General features: G+C 51.4%; 1 protein-coding gene across 2 annotated transcripts; it reads right to left on the reverse strand.

Moving 5' to 3' along the window:
- Nucleotides 1-15,144: 15,144 nt before the first annotated feature.
- On the reverse strand, nt 15,145-21,663 carry STX4 (syntaxin 4). 2 transcript variants are annotated; one of them, XM_055298873.2, is made up of 11 exons: nt 21,440-21,663; nt 21,161-21,262; nt 20,950-21,049; nt 20,739-20,813; nt 20,233-20,303; nt 17,274-17,382; nt 17,118-17,194; nt 16,661-16,798; nt 15,655-15,765; nt 15,488-15,583; nt 15,145-15,394 (listed from the first exon to the last, which is right to left on the reverse strand). In XM_055298873.2, exons 1-10 carry the CDS (start codon nt 21,467-21,469, stop codon nt 15,503-15,505), a joined length of 894 nt encoding a protein of 297 aa, XP_055154848.1. In that variant the 5' UTR covers nt 21,470-21,663; the 3' UTR covers nt 15,145-15,394; nt 15,488-15,502. The 2 variants fall into 2 exon arrangements, with proteins under 2 accessions (XP_055154848.1, XP_055154849.1); XM_055298874.2 differs by having other exon boundaries at nt 20,950-21,071.
- Nucleotides 21,664-23,340: the final 1,677 nt, after the last annotated feature.

A 23,340-nucleotide genomic window follows, 5' to 3' on the forward strand; every position in this document is an offset into this window, starting at 1 on the left:
CAACTGCAAATCCAGCTGGGAAATTCTTTTAGGCTTCCAGGCCCGGAAATGGTTTTCTATGGCTCTTTTCTGCCCTCTTGGCTCTCAGCTCTGCCCTCTGTGTCAGCCATCTTTTCTTTTTTTTTTTGAGACGGAGTCTCGCTCTGTCGTCCAGGCTGGAGTGCAGTGGCATGATCTCGGCTCACTGCAAGCTCTGCCTCCCGGGTTCACGCCGTTCTCCTGCCTCAGCCTCCCGAGTAGCTGGGACTACAGGCGCCCGCCACCACACCCAGCTAATTTTCGTATTTTTAGTAGAGACAGGGTTTCACCATGTTGGCCAGGCTGGTCTCGATCTCTTGACCTCGTGATCTGCCCTCCTCGGCCTCCCAAAGTGCTGGGATTACAGGCATGAGCCACCGCACTTGGCCTTTCTTTTTTTTTTTTTTTTTTTTTTTTTTTGTGAGACGGAGTCTCGCTTTTTCACCTAGGCTGGAGTGCAGTGGCTCAATCTCGGCTCACTGCAAGCTCTGCCTCCCGGGTTCACGCCATTCTCCTGCCTCAGCCTCTCCGAGTAGCTGGGACTACAGGCGCACGCCACCACACCCGGCTAATTTTTTGTATTTTTAGTAGAGATGGGGTTTCACCGTGGTCTCGATCTCCTGACCTCGTGATCCGCCCGCCTCGGCCTCCCAAAGTGCTGGGATTACAAGCGTGAGCCACCGCGCCCGGCCGGCCTTTCTTTTTTTTAAGACAGGGTCTCACTCTGTTGCCCAGCCTGGAGTGCAGTGGCATGATCTCGACTCACTGCAACCTCCACCTCCTCACTCAAGTGATTCTTATTCTTGTGCCTCAGCCTCCCGAGTAGCTGGGACTACAGGCCTGCACCACCACACCCAGATAATTTTTTTGTATTTTTAGTAGAGACAGGGTTTTACCATGTTGGCCAGGCTGGTCTCGAACTCCTGACCTCAAATGATCCACCCACCTCAGCCTCCCAAAGTGTTGTGACTACAGGTGTGAGCGACTGTGCCTGGCCTTAATTTTTTTGATAATACATGTTATAGCTTAGAATAGCTTAGATATTTACTTGTCCTCTTCACTAGAATATAAACTCCATGAAAGCAGAGGCCTTGTCTGTATTTTCACCTCTATTTCTCTAGCACCTAACACAATGCCTGGCACACAGGTCTTGCTCAATACATATTTTATGAATAAATGAGTGAAGGAGTTAAGTGTGGAATGGCACGGTACAGTAGGCTGAATAGAGACCCCCCTAAATATGTCCACGTCCTATTCCTGGAATCTATGGATGTCACGTTATATGATGACAGGGATTTTGAAAATGTGAAGGATCCTGAGATGGAGAGATTATTCAGGATTATCCAAGTAGGCGATATGTAATCATGAACATCCTCCTAAGAGGCACACAGGAGGAATAAGTCTCAGAGGAAAAAGTGGAGTGATGATGAAGGCAGAGATGGATTCATGTGCTTTCCAATGGAGGATGGACCCGCCAGCCAAGGAATACAGGTAGCCTTTCTAAACTGAAAGAGGGTGGGGTGCAACAGCTCACACCTGTAATCCCAGACCTTTGGGAGACTGAGGCAGGAGGATCTCCTGAGTCCAGGACTTTGAGACCAGTCTGGGCAACGGAGTGAGACCTCATCTCTACAAAAAATAAACAAAATTAGCAGGGCGTGGTGGCATGAGCCTGTGGTCCCAGCTACTGAGAAGGCTAACATGGGAGGATCGCTTGAGCCCGGGAGATGGAGGCTGCAGTGAGCTATGATCGCACCACTGCACCCCAGCCTGGGTAACGGAGCGAGACCCTGTCTCAAAAAAAAAAAAAAAAAAAGCTGAAGAAGGCAAGGAAACATTGTCTACCAGAGCCACCAACAAAAACCAGCCCTGCTGACACCAGACATTGGCTCAATGAAACTGATTTTGAACTTCTGACTTCCAGAACTGTAAGAAAGTAAATGTGTGTGGTTTTAAACCACTGAGTGTATGATAATTGGTTACATCAGTAACAGAAAATTGATACCGTTTGAAGCCGGGGCAGTGGCTCACGCCTATAATCTCAGCACTTTTGGAGGCTGAGGTGGGTGGATCACCTGAGGCCAGGAGTTCAAGACCACCCTGGCCAACATGGGGAAACCCTGTCTCTACAAAAAATACAAAAATTAGCTGGGCATGGTGGAACATGCCTGTAATCCCAGCTACTCAGGAGGCTGAGGCATGAGAATTGCTAGAACCCAGGAGGCAGAGGTTGCAGTGAGCCGAGACGGCAACACTGCACTCCAGCCTAGGGGATAGAGGGGAGACTCTGTCGAAAGAAAGGAAGAAAGGAAGGAAGGAGGGAGGGAGGGAGGGAGGGAGGGAAGGAAGGAAGGAAGGAAGGAAGGAAGGAAGGAAGGAAGGAAGGAAGGAAGGAAAAAAAAATTGATACAGTTGGGATGGGTTAACATTCAATGTGTGTGGTGGCAACTGCTTATTGTCCATTCTACCCTTCTCCCAGAGTAACTGAACTTTTATCTGGGCAAAAAGCTGCTCAGGGTAGAGGTTCTATTTCTCAGCAACACTTTCATCGGGATGTAGCCGTATGACTACATCCTGGCTACAGGGATTAGAGCAAAAATGATCTGTACTTCTGAATCATGCTCTTTAGGGCAAAGGGCAAACCATCACCCCTCAGAAGAGCCAGACTGTGGAAGTGGTGGTGAATCATATTGGATCATGTAGGTGAGGGCAACACCCTAGGGATGGAACAGCAACAAGATAAAAAAGACCTGGAGGGGCAGAGTGGCTCATGCCTGTCATCCCAGAGCTTTGGGAGGGTGAAGCAGGAGGATCACTTGAGGCCAGGAGTTTGAGACCAGCCTGGGCAACATAGTAACACCCCACCTCTACAAAAAAGAAAAAGAAAAATTAGCCAGGCGTGGTGGCATGTGCTTGTAGTCCCTGCTACTTTGTTGGGGCTAAGGCAGGAGAATCGCTGGAGCCCAGGATTTTGAGGTTACAGTGAATTATGATCGCACCACTGCACTCCAGCCTGAATGGCACAGAAAATTGTCTCTACTAATGGTAGTAATGAATCAATGAATGATACAAAGAATCTGGCTCCTAATGATTTCATGGAAAGAGCCATCATACTAACTTGGACTTTTATAGAAGAGAGAAATAAACTTCTATCTTATTTAAGCCACAGTTAATTTGGGTCTCTATTATATGCAGCAATACACATACACAAACTAATTCAGAATTTTCACTTACTAACCATTATGATTTTTTTGTTTTGTTTTGTTTTTGAGATAGAGTTTCACTCTTGTCGCCCAGGCTGGAGTGCAGTGACACGATCTCAGTTCACTGCAACCTGTGCCTCCAGGGTTCAAGCAATTCTTCTGCCTCAGCCTCCCGAGCTGGGATTTCAGGCATGCACCACCAGGCCTGGCTAATTTTTTTTTTTTTTTTTTTTTTTTTTTTTTTTAGTAGAAATGGGTTTCACCATGTTGATTAGGCTGGTCTCGAACTAACCTCAGGTGATCCGCCCCCTCGGCTTCCCAAAGTGCTGGGATTACAGGCATAAGCCACCATGCCTAGCAAATCATTATGTTCTTTTCTCTCTTTTTTTTTTTTTTTTCCAGAGTCTCACTCAGTAGCCCAGGCTGGAGTGCAGTGGCATGATCTGGGCTCACTGCAACCTCCGCCTCCCACGTTCAAGTGATTCTCCTGCCTCAGCCTCCCGAGTAGGTGGGACTACAGGTGTGCACCATGAGGTGCAGCTAATTTTTGTATTTTTAGTAGAGATGGGGTTTCATGGTGTTGATCAGGCTGGTCTCTCAAGTGATCCACCTGCCTCAGCCACCCAAAGTATTGGGATTACAGGTGTGAACCACCGTGCCCAGCCTTTTTATTTTTTCCCCTCCTTTTTTAAAATAGAGCTAGGATTTTGCCATGTTTCCTAGACTGGTCTCAAACTCCTGGGCTCAAGCAATCCACCCACCTCTGCCTCCCAAAGTACTGGGATTACAGGCATGAGCCAGGGCGCCAGACCTTACTAACCATTATGTTGAGGCTGCTTGGAAAGGGTGGGCATCCATGGAATGATGGCCTGTTTGGACTTTGCTTCTCTCCGTCTTACCCTTTTGGACAGCTCTTTTATTTTTTTCTTTGAGATGGAGTCTCGCTCTGTTGCCCAGGCTAGAGGTCAGTGGCGCAATCTAGGCTCAACACAACCTCAGCCTCCTGGGTTCAAGCGATTCTCCTGCCTCAGCCTCCTGAGTAGCTGGGCATATAGTCACATGCCACCATGCCCAGCTAATTTTTGTATTATTAGTAGAGATGGGGTTTCACCATATTGGCCAGGCTGGTCTCGAACCCCTGACCTTGTGATCCACCTGCCTTGGCCTCCCAAAGTCCTGGGATTACAGGCATGAGCCACCACACTTGGCCTAATTTTTGTATTTTTAGTAGAGACAGGGTTTCACTATGTTGGCTAGGCTGGTCTCGAACTCCTGACCTTGTGATCTGCCCAGCTTGGCCTCCTAAAGTGCTGGGATTACAGGCGTGAGCCACCGCGCCTGGCCTGGACAGCTTCTTTTTAATGCATCTCAGTATGCATGTGAGATTGACATTTACTAGGCACCATGTTGATGCTAGAAGGTCTGGGCCCCACCAGATGTTTTTACAATTCCTGTGAGCAGCTGCTACTAGTTGCCAAATGCCAGCAAGAATCAAGAAGACTCGGCTCGGCTGGGCGCAGTGGTTCATGCCTGTAATCCCAGCACTTTAGAAGGCCAAAGCGGGCGGATGGCCTGAGGTCAGGAGTTTCAGACCTACTCAGGAGGCTGAAGCACGATATTTGCTTAAACCCAGAAGGCAGAGGTTGCATTGATCCGAGATCGCACCACTGCACTCCAGCCTGGTGACAGAGCAAGACTCCATCTCAAAAAAAAAAAAAAAAAAAGAAAGAAAGAAAGAAAGAAAGAAAGAAATAGGCTCACTGGTTAGGACCTGAGGGTGAACAGCTCTGAAGAGGGGCAAAGGCGGAGACTTCCTAACGTCAGCATAGCTCATTACGGTGTGTCAGTTGTCATGGTGATGGGAAAGGATACCTGAACAGGGGAGCATCCACAACCCACAGGGAGGCTGCATCTATCAGCTGGGATCCAGTTACGCTGCAGTAATAGCAGCCCCCAACTCTTAGGGGCTCACAACACCATGTTGATTTCTCACTCATATCCATGTCCTCCATGGGACCGCTCTGTTCCATGCTATCTTCATTCCAGAGCCCTGTCTGAAGGAAAAGCCTCAAGCTGGAACTTTCCCTCTCCAGACACAGAAGAGAGGAAAGGTGGCAGACCCCATGACGGCTCTTAAAGCTTCCCCGTGGAAGTGGCACATGTTATTTCCACTCAAAGTCCATGGTCTAAAGCAAAGCCACATAGCCAAACCTGATGTCAGTGAACTGGGGACAAAAAATCATTCTATATAGCAGGTCCCCAAAGAGAGGGCCAGTGAATACATGTGATTTTTTTTGTTGGTTGGTTTTTTAGAGTCAGTGTCTTGTTGTGTTGCCCAGGCTGGAGTGCATGGGTGCATGGTGCAATCATAACTCACTGCAGCCTCTACCTCCTGAGCTTAAGTGATCCTCCCACCTCAGCCTCCTAAGTAGCTAGGATTACAGGCAAGCACCACCACGCCCAGCTAATTTTTTTTATTATTTTTTGTAGAGATAGGGTCTCACTATGTTGCCCATGCTGGTCTCAAACTCCTGGCCTCAAGTGATTCTCCTGCTTCACTCTCCCAAAGCACTGGGATTATAGGCGTGAGCCACCGCACCCAGCCCAGTGAATGTTTTTGAACAATTATAAAATCTTCGCCCGTCTACCCTCTTCCTTACAAATACTGCCTTTGCATTTTCTTCCATATGCAAAATAAATGCATCCCCTTCCCAAGGGAGACCACCTAAGTGACCCATCTGACATGGAATCAGCCTCAAGCCCAGGATCTCTAATAGTCTCTTCTATATCAGGTCCAGATGTGGCTTCTCTTGATTCAGAGACCTATGAGCTATAAAATAAGAGAGAGACAGAGACAAGTTATCTGTGCCCCATTTCTACACACACACACACACACACATGCACACATCTAACATATAAAGCAGAACAAGGACAGGAGAACAGCAGAGCACACTCCCGTTCAGAAGGAAGGACGGGGCCTGGCGCAGTGGCTCATGCCTGTAATCCCAGCACTTTGGGAGGCGGAGGCCGAGGCCGGCGGATCACCTGAGGTCAGGAGTTTGAGACCACCCTGGCCAACATGGTGAAAACCTGTCTCTACTAAAAATACAAAAATTAGCCAGGCACAGTGGCTCATGTCTGTAATTCCAGCACTTTGGGAGGCCGAGGGGGGCAGATCACAAGGTCAGGAGTTCAAGACCAGCCTGGCCAACATAGTAAAACCCAGTCTCTACTAAAAATACAAAAAATTAGCCGGGCGTGGTGGCGGGCCCCTATAGTCCCAGCTACTCAGGAGGCTGAGACAGGAGAATCACTTGAACCGAGGAGGCAGAGGTTGCAGTGAGCCGAGATTGTGCCATTCCACTCCAGCCTGGGCGACAGTGCAAGACTCCATCTCAAAAACAAAAACAAAAAACCCCCAAACCAAAATTAGCCAGGCGTGGTGGCATGCACCTGTAGTCCCAGCTACTCGGGAGGCTGAGGCAAGAGAATTGCTTGAACCCAGGAGGCAGAGGTTGCAGTGAGCCGAGATAGTGCCATTGCACTCCAACCTGGGCGACAAGAGGGAAACTCTGTGTCAAAAAAAAAAAAAAGGAACGAAGGACGGGAGACACACAGCAGGCTCTGGTCCCCAGTAAGTCTAAAGTGCTGCTGGGCAGATGTTGAGAAGAACCCCCGCCTTTCCCTGGGAGTGGTAAGAGTTCCCTAGTTCATTCTTCACCACATTCTTGGCTCTGCCCTTAGAGTAAACCACCCTTTTCCACTTATTCTCCTTGGCCACAATTGAGAGGACATTGGAGGTTATGTCTTTCTGAAGTAGAGTAGCTTTCTCAGTCTCCTTCATGCCCATAGAAATTTGGAGACCCTTGGCCGGGTGCGGTGGCTCACGCTTGTAATCCCAGCACTTTGGGAGGCCGAGGCGGGCGGATCACGAGGTCAGGAGATCGAGACCACAGTGAAACTCCGTCTCTACTAAAAATACAAAAAAATTAGCCGGGCGTGGTGGCGGGCGCCTGTAGTCCCAGCTACTCGGAGAGGCTGAGGCAGGAGAATGGCGTGAACCCGGGAGGCGGAGCTTGCAGTGAGCCGAGATCGCGCCACTGCACTCCAACCTGGGTGACAGAGCGAGACTCCGTCTCAAAAAAAAAAAAAAAAGAAATTTGGAGACCCAGGGCCAGGTGCGGTGGCTCATGCCTGTAATCCCAGCACTTTGGGAGGCCGAGGCGGGCAGATCACGAGGTCAGGAGATGGAGACCATCCTGGCAAACACAGTGAAACCCTGTCTCTACTAAAAATACAAAAAATATTAGCCGGGCATGGTGGCAGGCGCCTGTAGTCCCAGCTACTTGGGAGGCTGAGGCAGGAGAACAGTGTGAACCGAGGAGGTGGAGCTTGCAGTGAGCCAAGATCACTCCACTGCACTCCAGCCTGGGCGACAGAATGAGACTCCGTCTCAAAAAAAAAAAAAAAAAAAAAGAAATTTGGAGACCCAGGCCGGGCATGGTGGTTCACCCTACAATCACAGCACTTTGAGAGGCTGAGGCAGGAGGATCACTTGAGGGAAGGATTGCTTGAGGCCAGCCTGGGCAACATACAGAGACCCCCATCTCTACTAAAAAAACAAAAAAACCCAAAATACCAAAATTAGGCTGGGCATGGTGGCTCACACCTGTAATCCCATCACTTTGGGAAGCCAAGGAGGGAGAACTCCTTAAGACCAGAAGTTCAAGACCAGCTTGGGCAACAGGCTGAAACCCTGTCCAGAAAAAAATAGAAAAATTAGCCAGGTGTGGTGGTGCACGCCTGTAGTCCCAGCTACTCAGAAGGCTGAGGTGGGAGGATCACTGGAGCCCAGAGGTAGAGGCTGCAGTGAGGCTTGATTGTGCCACTGCACTCCAGCTGGAGTGACAGAGCAAGACTTCATCTCAAAACAAAACAAAGCAAAACAAAACAAAAATATGTTGGGCATGGTGGTGCACCGCACGCCTATATTGCCAGCACTTTGGGAGGCCAAGACAGGTGAATCGCTTGAGCTCAGGAGTTCGAGACAAGCCTGGGCAATATAGCAAGACCCTGTCTCTACCAAAAAAATACAAAAATTAGCCAGGCATGGTAGCACACACCTGTAGTCCCAGCTACTTGGGGGGCTGAGGTAAGTGGATCACTCAAGCCCAGGAAGCGGAGGTTGCAGTGAGCCAAGATCGTGCCACTGCACTTCAGCCTGGGTGACAGAGTGAGATTTCGTTTCAAAAAAATCTGAAAAACAAAAATTAGCCTGCTGGGGTGGCATGGGCCTGTAGTCCCAGCTACTTGGGAGGCTGAGGCAGGAGGACTGTGTGAGCCCAGAAGTTCGAGGTTATAGTGAGCTGTGGTTGCATCACTGCACTCCAGGCTGGGTGACAGAGTGAGACCCAGTCTCCAAAAGAAAAAAAAAAGAAAGAAACTTGGGGACCTAAAAGTCATACTAAGTCTTGAACACTCATGGTCAAGATTTAACCTGGTGGCTTTTTGTCAGGGTGAGGGAGTATTAGGCAGAGGAAGCAGGGCAATTCCCTCCAAAACCGAACTTATGTATTTTACTCCATTCAGATCCATGGGTCAATAGCATACCCATAATTCTTTTCAGACATAACCATGACATTGGATTTAACTGTAGTTGAGCCTACTGACTCCCTCAGGTAAGCTACATTTTTTTTTTTGAGACGGAGTTTCATTCTTGTTGCCCAGGCTGGAGTGCCATGGCGCAGTCTCGGCTCACTGCAACCTCCACCTCCCAGGTTCAAGCAATTCTCCTGCCTCAGCCTCCCAAGTAGTTGGGATTACCGGCATGTGCCACCATGCCCGGCTAATTTTGTATTTTTAGTAGAGACGGGGTTTCTCCATGTTGGTTAGGCTAGTCTCAAACTCCCAACCTCAGGTGATCCGCCCACCTCAGCCTCCCAAAGTGCTGGAATTACAGGCGTGAGCCACCGCGCCCGGCCAAGGTGAGTTACACTCTTAAGCTCTTTCCTCTGAATCATCTTGACTAGCTCAGAGGATTTATTGGGAACCACTTTGATCAGTTTGGAGATTTTTACAAAGGGCATAATAGCCACGTACTTGATATGGCCCTTGCCACAAAGATGACTTTTAATCAAACCTTGTAGCTCAGCCGGTCGCAGTGGCTCACACCTGTAATCCCAGCACTTTGGGAGGCCGAGGTTGGAGGATCACTTGAGGTCAGAAGTTCAAGACCAGCCTGGCCAACATGGTGAAACCCGTCTCTACTGAAAATACAAAAATTAGCTGAGCATGGTGGTGCATGCCTGTAATCCCAGCTACTCGGGAGGCTGAGTCAGGAGAAAGGCTTGAACCCAGAAGGTGGCCTTGGAAACAAGAGCAAGACTCTGTCTCAAAAACAAAAACAAAAATCTTGTGGCTCAAGGACTTTCTCAGTTGTATCTTTTACTGAAAATGTGGATCACTTGCCTCCAATTTCTATATTCTCTTCCATTTCTGCTTAAAAACTGACCAATTAATTTCTGAGTCATCTCTTTCTTCTAGTAACTCCTCAAATGCATGCAATAGCAGTGACAGCATGCTACCAATATTCCCTTTTCCCAGTTCTTTACCTAAAGCCTAAAGCTCATTTGGTCATAAGCTTACAGTTTAACCAAATGCATCACCATTGCATAACACATGTCACCATCTTTCCAACTTTCAATGACAGTTCCCTTACCAGCCACTGTCCAGCTCAATGTCAATGTCATATAGTTTACATAGTTTAGGCTTTTTTTTTTTTTTTTTTTTTTTTTTGAGACAGAGTCTTGCTCTGTCGCCCAGGCTGGAATGCAGTGGCTCGATCTTGGCTCACTGCAACCTCCGCATCTGAGGTTCAAGCGATTCTCCAGCCTCAGCCTCCTGAGTAGCTGGGATTACAGGTGCCCAACACCATGCTCGGCTAATTTTTGTATTTCTAGTAGAGACAGGGTTTCACCATGTTTGCCAGGCTGGTATCAAACTCCTGACCTCAGCACCCGCCTCGGCCTCCCAAAGTGCTGGGATTACAGGCGTGAGCCACCGTGCCTGGCTGGGTTTTTTTTTTTTTTTTTTTTTTTTGACCCAGGCTGGAGTGCAGTGGTGCAATCTTGGCTCACTGCAACCTCTGCTTCCTGGGGTCAAGCGATCCTCCCATCTCAGCCTCCCAAGTAGCTGGGACTATAGGCACATGCCACCACACCTGGCTAATTTTTAATAATATTTTGTTTTATTTTTATTTTTTAATTTTTTGAGATGGAGTCTCACTCCATCGCCCAGGCTGGAGTGCAGTGGCACACTCTTGGCTCACTGCAACCTCTGCCTCCTGGGTCCAAGTGATTCTCCTGCCTCAGCCTCTAGCTGGGATTACAGGCACCTACCACCATGCCTGGCTAATTTTTTTGTATTTTTAGTAGAGACAGGGTTTTGTCATGCTGGCCAGGCTGGTTTCAAACTCCTAACCTCAGGTGACCCACCTGCCTTGGCCTTCCAAAATGCTGGGATTACAGGTGTGAGCCACCGTGCCCGGCCTAGGCTTATCTTTTATTGTTGCAGCACACTACTTCTGGGTACTAATTCTGTAACAATTTAAACATTTGGATGTGTTAACAAACAACCTCCATTTATCAATGGCTCACAGCAAGAGAGATTTATTTCTTAAATTCTGCATCATTTTACAGGTAGGCTGTAGCCCAGCTTCATGTCATTGTCATTCCGGGTTGCAGACTGAAAGAGAAGTCTAGATCTGGAAACTGCCAGGTTTATGAGCCTGAGCAGAGGGAGAAGAGATGGGAAGTTGCTAGAGTACTCAATGGTGCCCTAAAGCTTCTGTGCGGAAGTGATACTTTACCTTTACATTTTTTGAGACGGAGTTTCACTTTTTGTCCAGGCTGGAGTGCAATGGCATGATCTGGGCTCACTGCAACCTCCTCCTTCCCTGGTTCAAGTGATTCTCCTGCTTCAGCCTTCCTAGCAGCTGGGATTACAGGCCTGTGCCACCATGCCTGGCTAATTTTGTACTTTTAGTAGAGACAGGGTTTCACCACGTTGGCCAGACTGGTCTTGAACTCTTGACCTCAGCTGATCCACCCGCCTCATCCTTCCAAAGTTCTGGGATTACAGGTGTAAGCCACTGCACCCAGACGATACTTTGCCTTCCTACCCATATTCCACTGGCCAAAGCAAGTCCTATAGCCAAACATATTGTAAGCAGGGAATGAGCATATAATGCTCCTATAGGGAGGGGCCCAGCAGGGAAGGTAAGCAAATATCTGGAACAGAGATGTCAATCACTGCCCTAGTCCACTCCTCCTCCAGCACATACACACGTTCTGCTGCAGCATTTTGTACCATGTCACTTCCTGCATCCAACTTAGCCAAGGGTAAAGTCTTGACTCAAGGGCAAAGTCTTTTTCTTTTCTTTTTTCTTTTTTTTTGAGACAGGGTATTACTCTGTTGTCCAGGCTGGAGTGCAGTGGTGCAATGTTGGCTCACTGTGGTCTCAACCCCAGGCCCAAGCAATCCTCCCACCTCAGCCTCCCAAGTAGCTGGAACCACAGGCACGCACCACAGGCATGATGCACCCCACTAATTTTTTTTTTTTTTTTTTTTTTTTTTTTGAGAGGGAGTTTTGCTCTTGTTGCCCAGGTTGGAGTGCAATGGGACAATCTTGGCTCACTGCAACCTCCGCCTCCGGGGTTCAAGTGATTCTCCTGCCTCAGCCTCCCAAGTAGGATTACAGGCCTGCGCCACCATATCCAGCTAACTTTTTGTATTTAGTAGAGACAGGGTTTCACCATGTTGATCAGGCTGGTCTCGAACGCCTGACATCAGGTGATCCACCTGCCTCAGCCTCCCAAAGTGCTGGAATTACAGGCGTGAGCCACAGCGCCCAACCTAATTTTAATTTTTGTAGAGATAGGGTCTTGTTATATTTCCCTGGCTGGTCTTGAACTCCTGGGCTCAAGCAATACTCCTGCTTTGGCCTCCCAAAGTGCTGGGATTACAAATGTGAACCACAGTGCAAAGTCTTGAGTTAAGGGCAGACAATTCCTAGGCAAGTAAATGTAATCTGATCTGGAGAGCAGACCAGACCGATTCCTTTTCTTGGGAACTTGAACCACAATAGATTGAATAAGTGAGCTGCAGCTGACAGGTTGTGATACAAGATGGACTTGGAAATGTCACATCTAACCAAGGCCCTGTTGCCTAAAAGTTGGGCTGACAGCAGCAAAGCTAGGATTTCAATGCAAACCCTGCCCTTCGCCCCTCACTCAGGGCAGTTTCCCAAAGGGAAGAGATGTACACAGGGGAGCCCACGGAATCTCCAGTGCACGCATCCACCTACAATGTCTGCTCCAAACTCACCTGCTCAAAGACCTTCTGTGGGTCCTGACAGCCCACAGGAAAAGTTCAAAGGATTGCGCCTGGCATCCGAGGTCACTTGGCCATCAGGCCACCTTTTCCAGGAGGTTCTGGATGGCTTTCTGCGTGAAACAGGGGAGCTGCTTTTCAGGGGTAGTGCTGTCCAGCATGGCTAAGAAGGGGCACACGCTGCACGTGGACCCTCGCTGCATAGACAGTGGATGCCGAGAGACTCTATCAGATCCCAGTAAGCACCACAGATCTTGCAATTTTACTCTGAAGGCAGAGAGGCGAGAGAGTGGATGAAGGCAGCCAACGGGACAGGATTTTGCTGGAGATGCAAGCAGAGAATCAGGGAAGTCCAGAGGCCCCAGGTCCAAATCAGCTTTGTACTGGGGCAGCATCCCCCCGGCCCGCAGCTCCCATCAGGTGGACACACCTAGATCGCATCTGCATACTCCAGAGAAGGTGGAGCTCTTTCCTGTAAAGCCCATGACACACTGGATCTGCCGGGCCCTCCTCAGCCACACAGCCTTCCAGTGTCTTTAGGGGGTTCGATCCAGCCCCTTGCGGTATACAATCCAACCACTTCGGGGTGTGTCTGCGCCTCGCCCTAAGGCCCCGCCCACACCCGCTTCCTAGACCTAAGCGCTATTTGATGGTGGGGCGGGGATCACTCTCCCAGGACCATCCAGACTAATGCCCATGCTCTTCAGAGACAACACTTAGGTCCCGCTGGCCAATCGTAACCAAACCACGGCCTCGGCCACGTCCCATGCACAGCTCGCCCAGTTGTGGGCAATCTCGGACAGTACAACCTGTACTCCAGGGCCACCGGGAGGCGCAGGGGGGCCGCCAACCTCGACGGAGGCAGAGCAGTCGGGGGTCGGCCAGGCCTGGCCCTCGGGCCCAATTCTGCCCTCCTGCCCTTCCCCTAGCCCAGTCCAGAGCCCGGTCCAGTGTGCATCAGCGAAGCCACATCCAGCGCTTACGCGACGTGGTCTCCCACGCATGGCAACGCGGGACTGAGCCCGCCAGACTGGGCAGCTGGGAGCGGCGGCAGCAGCAGCAACAGCAGGGGCCTGTAAGATTGAAAGTGGGATGGACATGGGCGGCTGCGACGCAGTCCCCAGACCTTGGAGGTCAGAGCTAGGGGCCGCCCTACTGCAAGCAGGCAGGAGCCAGGAGCCGGCTTACCCTTTAAAACTAGGTGTCCGGGGGCCGGGCGCGGTGGCTCACGCCTGTAATCCCAGCACTTTGGGAGGCCGAGGTGGGCAGATCACGAGGTCAGTAGATCAAGACCATCCTAACACGGTGAAACCCCGTCTCTACTAAAAATACAAAAAATTAGCCGGGTGTGGTGGCGGGCGCCTGCAGTCCCAGCTACTCAGGAGGCTGAGGCAGGAGAGTGGCGTGAACCCGGGAGGCGGAGCTTGCAGTGAGCTGAGATAGTGCCACTGCACTCCAGCCTGGACAAAAGAGCAAGACTCCGTCTCAGAAAAAAAAAAAAAAAAAAGAAAGAAATTTAGTCAGGGCTTGGATCTCAGGTACCTTACGGAAGAAATCAGAGTTCAGGCTTTTCTGCTGCCGTCACCTGCTTCAGCCAGGTATCCCTCAGCAACCAGGTGCACCGATCCAGGATCACTGGCTCTCTATGCTGCTGCTGCTGATGATGATGATTGTTATTATTTTTAAGACAGGGTCTCGCTCTGTCACCCAGGAATGGAATGCAGTGGAATGACCATGGCTCACTGCAGCCTTAATCTCCTGGGCTCAAGCGATCCTCCCACCTCAGCCTCTGCAGTAGCTAGGACGACAGACACTTGCCATCACGCCTGGCTAATTTTTAAAATTATTATTCTCTAAAGAGAAGAGGTTGCCCCATCCTGCCTAGGCTGGTCTCAAGCTCCTGGGCTCAAGAGATCCTCCTGCCTGGGCCTCCCAAAGTGCTGGGATTACTGGTGCGAGCCACCACACCCTGCCTGAGCTCTTATGTAAAAGATGATGCTTTTGTTGGTCATGGGGCCCGGCCTCCTGTGCTTTCTGCCTGGCAACCTCTTCCCCAGCTTCTCGCCATAACTGGCTTCTCCCCACTTAACATTCCACTCCAATGTCATCCCTGCTGAGACCAGACCATCCCTATCCACTGCATCCAAAGTGACAGCCTCAATTAGTCATTTTTTCATGGTGCCTCTTCCTCTGGGCCACAAGAAGGCCCACTGATGCCACCCACACACCCCCATCTCACCTGCGTCCCAGCCTGGCCTGGTCAGCCTCAATGTTTCCAAGACAGATACTCACAGTGGTCCTTTCCTGGGGACAGTACTGAGCCAGGAGCTAGATGTGGGTGTTACCCCTCCCTGCCCACCCATTCCTATGGAGGCGCAGAAAGGCAGAGCCAGCCTGCTGTGGGCACAGCACCCATGGCGGTTTGACCTGAGCAGCCAGTGCTGGACCTGGCCCTGGGGACGTCCAGGAGGTAGGGAGGTTGGATGCCCGGAAGCCTTGGGCCAGCCCTTCCAGGAACACACGTGCACACGGCTTTCTATGCTCTTTGTTTTTTAATTTTTTGCAAAACCGTGTGTCCCGGCCAATCAGGACAGTGCAGGCCTCCCCCAGGCATTGAGGCCTGAATGAGGAGGCCACCATGAATGAGCAGCTGCCAACCCCAGAAGTGTCTGCCCTTCTGCATAGGGGCCAGTGTGAGGAAGGGGTCCGACTGGAGGCTCTGTTCTGCCCCCCAGGCTGCTGGGAGAGAAGGCCACGCCCTGGGTCCCTGGTGCTCCTAGTGCCTGTAAGGAAAGGAGGGAGAACAGGGTCTGAGGGAGGAGGGAGGGCTGGGGCCAGGGCTGGGGCAGGCCAGGGGGCAGCCGACAACATCTCACCAACAATGTGCGACATTATCCAACCACTGTGACGCCAATGATGACTGCTAGGAGGACGACGGTGATGGACACACAGATGGCAATCAAGACTTTCTTCTGTGGGAGAGGAGGGGGTCAGGGAAGTCACACAGGGTGCCTGGGGCAGTGGCCGGGCCCGGGAGGCTCACCTTCCTCGCTTTCTTCTGGTTCTCCAGGGCTGTCTTGACATGCTCCTGCCCGCGTTCCACGTAGTCCGCTGAGCTCAGGATGTTCTTCTCAATCCGATTGATCATCTCCCCCTGCTCAGAGGATGGGGTGGTTCAGGGAGGTAACGATGCCTTTGCCCACCCCACCCCAGATGACTGAAGAACATTCCTGGCAGGAAAAAAAAATTGCACTAACGAAGATAAGAGCAAGACTCGATCTGACAAAAGTTCAGACTCCTTGGGGATGGCTTCCAGGCCCCTTCTATCATGTAGTCCCTTGTCCCCTGCTCGCTTATCCCATACAACCTCTATCTGCAGTGGTAGCTTGGAGCTAAGGGCCTCAAATGGCTCATACCTTTCACAGATGGTGAACTGTGCCTTCACAAATCTGTCTGAATTTATCCATTCTTCCAGGCCTATCTACAGCTGCTGCAAAGCCCTCCCTATCCCTGCCTCCTCCTGGCACCGCCAGCCTCAGGTCTCAGTACTCCTACTGAATGAGATCTCTTTCCTGTAAGTCTCAGCTGCAAAAGGGCATTGGCTGTAGCATGACTGAGGCCAGCTCCTCCAGTACAGGGCTGGAAGTTCAACTCAACTCACACAACCAGGGCCAGGGGAATGCCGCCCCCACCCCAGCCTTATACAGATGTCAGGAGGCAGCCCCTCTAGGACAACTCTGACTGGACCTCTGAGAGGCATAAGGGTGGATGCTGTTAGTGGAGTGGGAGCCAGGGCTGGGGCCAGACCTGGGCAGGCTCAAGTTTTGGAGAGGGGGCAGGGTGCTATGCAGAAGGGAGTGGGTATCTGCATAGCAGCAGAGGCAGGCGCCATTCTCAGGGTACAGCTAAGGATAGGAATAAGCACCAATCTGGGGGCACGGCAAAACCTGGAAGACACAAAAGCCTCAGGGAGAGAATCTAAGGGTGGCAGGAGGCTGGCAGTTTGGACTGAGCCTGGTCTCACGTCTGGGGCTGCACAGGGCACCCACCTGCATCTCCACTTCAGTAGCCAGAAAAGTGAAGATGTCGTGCAGCTCACGAATACTGCGTTCAAGCTGCTGGATCTCACTGTGCCGGGCTGAGATCTCATTTAAGGCCTGTCGAGTCACCTGCGTGTCCTTCAGGATCTGGGGGGTGGACAGGAGTGGGACAACTGTTCACAGGGAGACTGACAGCAGGTCAGAAGCTCCTGTTGAGCTTCTGGGGAGCCCTCAGCCTGGAATCTGATGGGTGACTCCAGGCAGGCTAATTAATTCCCTTAGGGGCCTCAGGGTGCCCTTAATCAGAAAGGGCCACAGCAAGCGGGGTGCAGTGGCTCGCACCTATAGTCCCAGCTACTCGGGAGGCTGAGGCAGGAGGATCACCTGAGCCCAGGAGGTCGAGAAAGGGACAGGACTCAGACGGGATGGGAGGCACAGCAGAGAGGGGCTGGCTGTGGCCACTCACATTGGACACAAACACCTCGCTCTGCCCACTGTCCAGCATCTGCTCCAGCTCCTCGTCAGACACCATTCCTGCATTGGCTGTGAAGGAAAAGGCCAGGCTCATGGCTGGGTTGGGATTACCTGCCCCTGCAGGCCAGGCTGGGTACGCACAACTCACTGATCTTCAGCTGCCTCCGGATCCGCTCCACGTTCTTCTCCCGGTATTCAGACTGCATTGAATTGCACTTGTTGATGAGCTCCACGAATTGCTGGGACAGGACTCCATGCTAAAGATGAAGAATAAAGGCTGGGTGCCCCTGGGAGGATCCCTGCCCGGTCTGCGCTTCAGCAACCCCATAGTACAGTGAGCAAATAGCATGAGCTCTTATGCGGGATCTGCCACCTTAACCACCTTGTGATGACCTTGACAGCCTCCCCCATTTCTCTTAGACTAAAAGCCAAAGCCCTTATCAGGCCTACGTGGTCCTCCATGATCTTTTTTATTTATTTATTTATTATTTATTTTTTGAGACAGAGTTTCGCTCTTGTTGCCCAGGCTGGAGTACAGTGGCACGATCTTGGCTCACTGCAACCTTGGCCTCTCGGGTTCAAGCAATTCTCTTGCCTCAGCCTCCCAAGTAGCTGGGACTACAGGCACGTGCCACCATGCACAGCTAATTTTTGTATTTTTAGTAGAGATAGGGTTTCACCATGTTGGCCAGAATGGTCTTGATCTCTTGACCTTGTGATCCACCCGCCTCGGCCTCCCAAAGTGCTGGGATTACAGGCATGAGCCACTGCACCTGGCCTATTTTTATTTTTAATAGAGACAGGGTTGGCCGGGCACGGTGGCTCATGCCTGTATTCCCAGCACTTTGGGAGGCTGAGGCAGGTGGATCACCTGAGATCAGGAGTTCGAGACCAGCTTGGCCAACATGGTGAAACCCCATCTTACTAAAAGTACAAAAATTAGCTTGGTACAGTGGTGGGCGCCTGTAGTCCCAGCTACTTGGGAGGCTGAAGCAGGAGAATGGCTTGAACCCAGGAGGCGGAGGTTGCAGTGAGCAGAGATGGCACCACTGCACTCCAGCCTGGGCGACAGAGTGAGACCCTGTCTCAAAAAAAAAAAAAGAGGGAGGGGGTCTCACTATATTGCCCAGGCTGGTCTCGAACTCCTGGGCTCAACCAATCCTCCCACCTCAGCCTCCAAAGTGCTGGGATTACAGGCGTGAGCCACGGTGCCTGGCTAGCCCTCTATGATCTCTCCTTCTCCCATGACCTCTCTGATCTTACTTCCTCTTACTGTTCCCTTCCTCCGCCCATCCACACTGGTCTCCTTACCCCTCCGTAGACAAAGCATACTCTCAGCTCAAGCCTTTGCGTTCACTTCTCCTTCTACCTAGAATGCTCATTCCCCACAAACACCTTTAAGTCTTTTGTTCAGATGTTACCTTCTGAATGAAGCTTCCTCCACCTGCTTTCAACTGCAACTCTACCTCTTCCAGCACGCTTAGTCCCTCTTCCCCTGCTCTTTTTTCCTTAATGCTTATTATGTTCTAAATAATTCACTTATTTATTATGGTGATTGTCTACACCAGAAGGGAAGTTCTATGAGGACAGGGATCATTGGTTCACTGCTGTATCCTAAAGAGTTCCAAAAAGGTCTGGCACACAGTAGGCACCCAATATGTAACTGCTGAATGCCAACCTCACTGCCTACACCACAGCTCCTATGCCTAGAGATGAACATGTTGCCTGGGTGAAACAGGTGCAACAGGCCCACATGGACCCTCGACCACTCATGCCAAACACCACCACAGGCTTCCCCAGAAACACTGGCTCTGGGGCATCTGCTCTGCCTTGCCCCTTCCTCTGAGGCCTTAAATATGCTCATTCCTTGGAGTTTCTTTTCCAGAGATACATCTGCTCTCCTGGTTCCAGCTGCACCCTTCCATGATGCCCAAGCTGCTCCATCTTCAATCTGGGGTCCTTGCTGAGCCCTGGGCCCAACTACTCCAACCCTGACCTCCTGGTATCCTCCTCACTGGGGACCCAGAGAGGGCCAGTCAGATCACTGCAAATCTCCTTACTAAGATACCACCCCAGGGACCGGGCACAGTGGCTCATGCCTGTAATCATAGCACTTTGGGAGGCCAAAGCAGGTGGATCAGTTGAGGTCAGGAGTTCGAGACCAGCCTGGCCAACAAGGTGAAACCTCATTTCTACCAAAAATATAAAAAATTAGCCAGGTGTGGTGGTGCACACCTGTAATCCCAGCTACTCGTGAGGCTGAGGCAGGAGAATCGCTTGAAGGAGGTGGAGGTTGCAGTGAGCCAAGATTGTGCCACTGTACTCCAGCCTGGGGGACAGAGCGAGACTCCATCTCAAAAAAATAATAATAATTTAAAAAATAAGATATCACACCAGGGGAGTTCCTCTTCAGTGTCGCCCCAAGGAAGTTCTTCTTCCTGACTTCTTGAATTCCACCTGTGGGACTAAGGATGTCCCTGTCACATAGATAGGAAACCTGCCAGTCATTTATGACTTCTCACTCTCCTTCCCTGGGCAATGCCATTAGCCACCAGGTCCCACGTGAGTAATGTCTTTATCCCCTGTTGAACCCTAACTCCTCATCTTGACTCCTAGAAAACATGTGTCCCAGCCGGGCACGGTGGCTCACGCCTGTAATTCCAGCACTTTGGGAGGCCAAGGCAGGAGGGTCACCTGAGGTCAGGAGTTCGAGACCAGCCTGGCCAACATGGTGAAACCCAGTCTCTACTAAAAATACAAAAATTAGCTGGGCATGGTGGTATCCGCCTGTAATCCCAGCTATTGAGGAGGCTGAGGCAAAAAAAGAAAACATGTGTCCCACAGCCAAGCCTAGGTCTTGTCTGGGGTCACAGTAACTTCTTATTGAATGGAAGAAAATAAAGCAGGGTGTTATAACCGGACTGAGCATCAGGAGACCTGGTTTCCTGACCTTGAGCAAGTTCTTTCTCTGAGCTCAGTTTCCCCATTTGGAAAAATCATCCAATTGGACTTCATGATCTCTGCAGGCCCTTCCTGCATACATCTGTCATCTAATACTTCATGAAACATTTGCTGAAATGTCCTCATTTCTGAGAAAAAAAACCCACCTGGGTTTTTCTCATTCTTGTGTTGACGGAGTTATAGTTCTCATCAGCTTCCTCCTTCTGGGGCTCTATGGCTGTGGGAAGACACAGGGGTATTGGGGGTACTTGTCTCCATAGGATTTTTAGGGAAATATAATTTATCATAAAATGACTAAGGCTGAGCCTCTAAGAGGAGAAAATAAGTTTATTTTTCTTTGCATTACATCACTGAGTTCCCATAGGTATGCAGAGGCCACCTAACAAAACCCCATCTCCCTGCCCAAAGAATGCCCAGTGGGCAGTAATAACTGTGTAAGTAAATGGTTTCATTATAAATAAAAGAACCTGAGAGGCGGGCTTGTGCTGTGGAGAGTACAATGGCCTGGAGGCCAGGAGACAGAGATGCTAGACCCAGGCCTGCTGTGTGACCTGGATATATCACTGGCTTCTCTGGGCCACACACTCCCCAGATATACCAACAACAGGGCAGGAACAGAGGGAAGGATGTGTCTGAGTTCCCAGGAGCTCACCCTTCAGCTGCAGGCGGATCTCCCTCCCCAGCTGTTTGATCTCATCGCGCAGGTTCTGCAGCTCCTGCTTCATGCCTGAATAAGAGAAGGCCAAGACTCCCAAACAGCAGCCCCCACCTCAACAAACCACTCTGGCCACCACCTGCATGGAACTACAACCCCCACAATCCCTGGGGCAGAGCATGCGCCCTGCAGCCAGGGTTTCACTCACTCTCCTCGGGAAGGGGCGTGGCCAGGATGGTGACCTGCTGTTTCTCCAGCTCCTGGACTTTATTCCCCAGCTTGACAATAGTCTGCCGAATTGTCCGGACCTGGGGAGGGTGACCGAGAGGGCTGAAAGAGATATGGGGTACTCCAGACCACGCTGCTCCTCGGGTCCTCCTACCCCCTCGCGAATCCAGGCGGAGACCCCAGCCCCTTACCTTCTGGAAGAACTCCTCGTCCGGGCTCCCCAGCCGTGCCGTGCCCGGGTGCACCACCAGCGCGACCCGCTCCTTGTCCTCTTCGTCCGAGCTGTCATCCCCCTGCCAGGCCCGGAGTCATTGGCACCACCGTTTCGCTGCAGCTCTTACCCCGCAGGACCCACAGGCTTCCGGGACTTTCCTTCCTGGCCATCAGCCACCCCTCCCTACCCCGAAGACCAGAAGTCCTGCGTTCCAGTTCGTCCGCCCGTCCCCATCCCCGCTGCCCTGGCGTCTCACCTGCCTCAGCTCGTGGGTCCTGTCCCGCATGGCCGCCTGAGCTCTCCCTCCCCGGCGCCAGAGCCGGGAGGCCCTCAAATTTGGAATTCTCGTACCCCACTCACACTCTGACACTCCCCTCCCTCCCCCTGCGGACCCCAACACCCCCACGAGCCGCCAGAGGCTGCGTCCCTTGCACCGCCCACAGTCAATGGGAAGGCGCCGACCCCGGGGACCCCCCAAGGTTCCACAGGTTGGAATTCCCTTTTCTTCCCCCCTCCAGCTCCCGCAGCCTCAGCCCCGCCCCTCCGTGATAAGTTCGGGGCATGCGCATATGGTCGCGTCTCTTTCTTGCCCGAGGCTGGGAAGGTGGAGTCGGAAGTTGTTGCGCCCCGAGCGGAAGCGGAGCTGCCCGGACGCGAGAACTCGCTACCGTCACCGGAACCGTTGCATCTTCCAACGGAAATCTGGTTGCCAAAAGGGGTAGGAATACGTCATTTGTACGTAATCCGAGACACCCGCATCTCACATCACCCCATGGTGCCCCCACCGCGTCACGTGACCAGCCCGGTCCCAAACTCGTGGACCGCAGAATGTGACGCTGTGACTGTCACGTGTCCCGGCTCTGTCAGCGCCGTCTCTGGGACGCCGTTCTCATCACGACGTCCCCGGCACCCCGACGACCGAGCGACGCCCACACGGCCCCAGCGAGGTGGGGAGGGGCGCGCCGACCACCCCCAGAGGCCTTTCGAGGCAGTGGGTGGTAGGACCCTTGCTGACTTCGCCTTCATTGCTTTCGAGTCCAGGGGCGTGGGCGGACTGACGACTTAGCATTTGGGGCTGTCAGCATCATGGGACCTTGAAAATCGGGAAATAATAGGATCCGAGTCGTCAGCGTCAGAAAATTGCAGGGTTGTGTGGGCAGGGAATCTGGGGGTGGGAAGTGACCTCAGTCAAGGCAGAAATCTCTTCTTCCGCATCCTTCTGGCGCAGCCTCTGACAGGTGGGCGGCCAGCCGGCGCCCTCCTTGAACACTGCAGCCCGGCTGCACTCACCACCTTGTGAGCCATCAGACCATTTCAGGGCAGCTCAGGCTAAGAAAAGTGTTTGTATTGATCACGCTGCCTCCCTGCCACTCACACACCCCAACCCCTGCCTTGCATCTGAGGCCAGGTAATGACTTTGTTCTTAACTGAATCTGGGGAGTTCCTAGCTCAGTACCAAGCACATTACGGGCCCTCTATAAATACTTGTGGACAGAATTTGAGCCTTTCATGTATCTGAGGATAAAGCCCCTGGTTCCTTGGTCTTCTTTAGGTTTCAGGCTTTCTGACTGTGACACTTCTCTAATCCTGGGTATCTAGATATTCACTCATTTTTTATTTTTAAAAATTTTTAGGAGATGGGGTCTCAGTATGTTGTCCAAGCTGGTCTCTAACTCCTGGGCTTAAGCAATCCTTCCTCAGCTTCCCAAAGTGCTGGGATTACGGGTATGCACCACCATGCACAGCAACATTCATTCATTTAATGGATATTTTTTGGGCACATACTATGGGCCAAACACTGTTCTAGGGCTGGAGATACATCAAGGGCTAATAGACAAAATTTCTGCACTCCTGGAATTTATATTCTCTAGAAGGAGTCCCCAAAGTCACTCAGCAAGTCTCAGCATAGCCGGGAACGAATAACGGGTCTCCTGGACCCCAGGGCTCTGTCCAGGAAGCTTCTGTGAAGGTACAAGCAAGGAAAGGAATGGACCGTTTCTGCTATGCCCTGGTCAGGAAACCTAGATTCCTGGGACTGAGTTGCTATGGACTTCTGGAAATCGCTTCCTGTCTCTTAAGTGTCGATCTCTCTCTGCACAGTGGGTAACTGTAGGGGGATGGGGAGATCATCTTTCTGGGTATCGGCTGCTCTAAACC

Source organism: Symphalangus syndactylus, chromosome 11, assembly GCF_028878055.3.
Source record: "Symphalangus syndactylus isolate Jambi chromosome 11, NHGRI_mSymSyn1-v2.1_pri, whole genome shotgun sequence".
Classification (NCBI taxonomy): domain Eukaryota; kingdom Metazoa; phylum Chordata; class Mammalia; order Primates; family Hylobatidae; genus Symphalangus; species Symphalangus syndactylus.